Raw genomic sequence first — 4491 nt, forward strand, 5'->3', positions numbered from 1 at the left:
CCCCCCCTATTACTTGATTTACATTTAGCACTTACTTTTGTTCACCATGAGTTAAGAAGTCTAACAGATGTTTTGTCAGCTCAGCCAGTCCTTACCTATGCTGCCTCCGGTGCGCGGGGGGCTGTTATGCTCCCGGTCCCCGTCGTCCTGGCTTGGTACCACGATCACTACGTCCCCCTTGACGCTACCACCGCGGTCCATCGAGGGTATTGAACTGGGGCAGCAGAAGATCATTATGGTGAGTTGTCAGGAAAACTTTCAGTTGATTAGGACATTAGCTATGAGAAGTTGTCTTGGTATCTGAAGTATATTCTTAGTTCCAGAAGTGATGTGCCCTTTGCGGCACACCCCTTTCATTAAAACATAAGTTAAAAAAAATCTAATTACAAAGAAATTTTGCGTTGTATTTCAAACGCTTTCAGTTTCTTTGTAATAAAAAGAAATGCTTCGTTGACTTTTGACGGTAAACGTATTACGTATAACCTATTATGCGCTTTTTAATGCGCACTGGTGCTACTGGTCTTTGTCTTGACCCAGCATGGCACGCTGCAAGCGCCGGTAGCATAGGCAACCCATCGGGCTCCTGCGCAGCTACAGAGCCTGCCTGCTTGAAGCTGGCTGTTTCTCTAGCAGATCACCGGGGACGGGCGTCACAGTTACAAACAATAAGGCTCGCTAGCCCGCCCTTCCCCAAAACGGAGTTGCCAGCTTCACCTCGCTCCGTCGGCAACTCTCGTTGGGGTGGGGGTTCGGGCCTGCTATCTTGGCCCGTCCCTGGTGCCGTTTGGGTGTGGTACGAGAAGTGCATAACTCCGAAAAACCGTGTACAGGGATTGCAATCCCTACAGATTCGTAGGGATATTCGAAAGATTTAAAAAAAAAAAAAAAAAAAAAGATTCTGAAGGATTGTGAAGATTGGAAAAGATTTGTAGGGATTGGAGGAGATTGGCGAGTATTGGCGTAAGATTGGAGAGGATTGGCGAGGATTTGAGGAGGATTTGAATGTATTGGAGCCCAATCTTCGCACGATAAAATTGATTGGGTTTGGTATGGTCGGCATGATTCGTTAGGTTTGGGAAGATTGTTGAGGATTTAAGAGAATCAGGGCGAGATTTGGGAAGGTCGCCGGAAGGATTTTAGGAAAATTAATGACCTTTTGATGAATTTTTGTAATTAGAGGGATTTGAAAGATTGGGGGTGGTGGTGGTTGGTGGTGGGGGAATTTGAAAGATTGGAAGGGACTGGAGACGAATTTCTAGTAAGCGTACAGGGATTTCCGAATTGATGCACCCCTCGGTGTGTACCGTGAGTACAACCCCACCTGTAGGTGTACTTGTCGCCCCCCCCCCTCCCCCATACTTACTGCAGCGTGACCTTCTTCTTTCGGAGGCTGAGGTCGGAGGACTCCCTGACGAGCGCCCTGGCCGGCGTGCTGCCCCTAGCCAGCCCCGAGGTGAGCCCGCCCAGCGGCGCGTAGCTGTACTGGCCGTTGGCGGCCTGGCTGTGTGAGGCCTGGCTGTGCAGGGCGCGCGCCGAGGGCGGCGAGTCTCCGAACAGCTTGTCTGCGTTGGGCTCGAGGCCCTGGCTTAGGCCCTGGTGGTGGCGCGCCCGGATGTGGTTGGCGGCGTGGTGGTGGTGCGCGTGCAGCGCGGGCGGGGTGGACGGCAGCGAGGCTATGGACGGCGTGTCCCCGGAGGACGGCGGCGGCGGCTCCGGCAGCGCCTGCAGCCGCTTCCTGTCCTCCGTGTACATCTCAATGAGCTCGGTGAGCTTCGTCTCAATGTCGTCCACCTGCGGCAACCAGCGCCAAGATCAGCGCAAGGGTCATCGAGAGAACAACGAGTTTACGTACATACTCTCATTTCCTCAGGGATGTGCTATCCGTATGCTATGGAGAATTTTGTACAAACTTAATACGGGTCAAAAATCATCTGTAATACGGACGAAATTGTCCATATTATGGATTCTGATCCACATTACAAACACACCTTCATCGTTAAGGTATGGAAGAAAGGTATCTTATACCTTACGGATGAAGGCATGTTAATATAACATGGATAGAATTATCTATAAAAAACGTTGTCAGTACATTTGTAAAGAGAGTAAACAAGTAATCGTGTATTACATTTGGTAAAGTTGCATTACTTTAATTGTCTGTTATAATTTTTGTTAAAGTTTACTTCAGCGTGTCAATGAACTCACTGGAGAAAAGAACGAAGTGAGTGGCTCTCTGCGAATTCAGCGAACATATGTTACCCAAAGTCATCTTTTTGCCCAAATTAGGGCATTATGCTTAAGCACAATAGTACTGGTTTCACTTCCCCATGTAAAGCCGTTTACAAGATATGCTACAGTTTACGACAGTTTAGAACTCAATCACATTTTGCCTACCTTTATAGGGGCAAAAACCAGTTTCTTCATTTGTCACGGTATGAGTGTATGTGCCTGTATACATTCTTATGTAAAGCAAGGTGACATTTAATCACATGTACGAGCGTTAGATTCATTCCTATGCTCTGACACACGTCGGTTTATACACGGCACGTGTGTTGTATACATTGTATTAGATTTTATCAAAACGTGTACGTATACATAGGTTTGCATACGGTTTTTACCAAAACCAAATATTCAGGTTTTACCAAATATGATACGCATTTATAAAACACCCTACATATCGTTATACAGCGGTGTACACAATTATATTCAATTCTTTACAAATCAAAATATTGTAATACAATTTCTTATTTAGTTGTATACAAACCGTTTCTCCTGGGTATTATAGACAATTTCATCCGTATTACAAGGAAAAAAAAGAATTAGTTGTCACAACTAATAAATAAGTTAATTTTGGGATAGACAAGAAATTCGCTGTGGCAGCTAATAGTTTGTTGCCACAGACAAGAGTTAGTTGCCACAGCAAAGCTGTCGCTGCAAGAGCCAATCGGTTCGTTCTGACAGCGAAACACCCAATTAGTAGTCAGAACGAACCGATTGGCTCCTGCAGCGACAGCTTCGCTGTGGCAACTAACTCTTGTCTGCAGCAACCAACTATTAGCTGCCACAGCAAATTTGGTATTAGCTATCCCAAAATCAGCTAATTTGTTAGTTTTGAGGACTAATTCTTTTTTTCCGTGTACGGAAGATTTGTAATCCATACAACGTTTAACGTTTGCACACATCTCTCCGTAAGCGGGTCCGTAAGGAAATGAGAGTGTAAATGAGAGTTGCTATAAGGTGCCCCCACAGCGAAAAGTTCCTCAAAATGTTGACGTGAGGGAGCCACAACAGTACCAGTGCTCCCTGCAGTGCTTTGCGTAACTTGAATTTGACAACGTTTATTGTGGAGGGCACCTTTACGGATGCGTAAGAAAATGCATTGCGCCAATCGACTGCGACATTAAATTAATTTTACCTACCTGTCTTTCTACTTTAACCACTCTTGAAGCTAAACTAATTTTTGAAGCATACACATCTTTCGCTTTGGAACCCTGTCTCCCAAGAATTTGGTCTAGTCTGGAATCAGAAAAGGCTCTCATTATGCTCCTACACGTCCCATGTCACCAGGTACTCAATTTAAGGCAAGCTCTACTACAATGATGTAATGATATGCAGCACTCGGTTCTCATGAATCAAAACTGATGCCACTTGCTGATTAGGTAGTGCTGGGAATCAATTCATTCGATACTCTCTAACTGGGACGTAAATGAAAGGCACGGTTCGTTACACTTGTTTTAAAAGCGCAAAGTTATCTAGCAAGCGAAGGTGCGTGAGAATGTTTTGGAAGACCACAACCTTTAAACAGAAAACTTAAGTAGAAGAATTTCTGATCATGCTCATAAACACTTTGTGCAAGGAAACTACGCGTTTTAGTGCGACTTCTACAGCCAGTAAGAGTACAATTTCCTTGAAGAAAATAATTGTCAACAGAACACTGTCAAGTTTTTCCTGCGGCAACCACAAGCAGAAAATAGAATAGTCACAGACAATATTTAAATAATCAAACCTCGAGATGAAAAAAAAATAGTCTCACACTCTTTCAAAACAATGTCTTGAAATGAAATATGGGTCTTACTAGGTAGCGCAAACAAAAACACAAGCCCCTTAATATGATTTACCTGTAGTGAATGTGTTTGGTCCTATTGAGCAGGTCCGCGTGCCCCGACGAGTACTGTTCAATAACGTCTTTAACGTCGTAAGGCTTGAGCGCTTCCTTAAACTGCCTCCGAGCCACAAAGTATTTCATCTAGAAGGAGGAAGGCACTCGTGAGAAGAATTAAGGTAAAGCGCTTCGCATGGTGTGCACGGTGTGCCAACATACACCAGGCTGGGTCTGGGTAGTACCAGTTCGCTATGAAACATTTCTGAAGCTAAAGAAAGACGCTTTTAGCGCGGATCATCCCCCCAAAGTCATTGAACGTTGAATTTCGTATAGTCTGGGCGCGATGAATCTCTCCCTGATCTAACCACCCTAGCAGCACGCCGCCCCTCAGG

The 4491-nt window shown here is 45.1% G+C and overlaps 2 protein-coding genes and 1 long non-coding RNA gene across 20 annotated transcripts in view; 2 read left to right on the plus strand and 1 right to left on the minus strand.

Moving 5' to 3' along the window:
• Positions 1-4491, plus strand: part of LOC127749798 (uncharacterized) — a 210102-nt gene that overhangs the window by 26140 nt on the left and 179471 nt on the right. The gene's annotated exons all lie outside the window — the stretch shown is intronic.
• The window catches only part of LOC113218359 (dihydroorotate dehydrogenase (quinone), mitochondrial), a 17395-nt gene that overhangs the window by 8759 nt on the left and 4145 nt on the right, over positions 1-4491 (plus strand). Inside the window, exon 10 of the transcript XR_008011361.1 lies at positions 85-238. The gene's annotated coding sequence lies outside the window, so the exon portion shown is untranslated. The remainder of the gene's footprint in view (positions 1-84; positions 239-4491) is intronic.
• LOC113218380 (potassium voltage-gated channel subfamily KQT member 1-like) overlaps positions 1-4491 on the minus strand; it is a 188648-nt gene that overhangs the window by 5928 nt on the left and 178229 nt on the right. For 10 of the 18 annotated variants that reach the window (XR_008011360.1, XM_052269492.1, XM_052269491.1 and 7 more), the window contains 4 exons: positions 4116-4243; positions 3417-3513; positions 1364-1791; positions 96-214 (listed from right to left, as the gene is read on the minus strand). Coding sequence is in view for 17 of the 18 variants with exons in the window: in XM_052269492.1 (XP_052125452.1) it covers positions 96-214; positions 1364-1791; positions 3417-3513; positions 4116-4243 (772 nt within the window). In the remaining variant the exon portion in view is untranslated. The remainder of the gene's footprint in view (positions 1-95; positions 215-1363; positions 1792-3416; positions 3514-4115; positions 4244-4491) is intronic. The other 8 variants (XM_052269499.1, XM_052269503.1, XM_052269498.1 and 5 more) reach the window with 2 other exon arrangements.

The sequence above is a fragment of the Frankliniella occidentalis genome, unplaced genomic scaffold (assembly GCF_000697945.3).
Source record: "Frankliniella occidentalis isolate FOCC.00 unplaced genomic scaffold, Focc_3.1 Scaffold94, whole genome shotgun sequence".
In the NCBI taxonomy this organism is placed as follows: domain Eukaryota; kingdom Metazoa; phylum Arthropoda; class Insecta; order Thysanoptera; family Thripidae; genus Frankliniella; species Frankliniella occidentalis.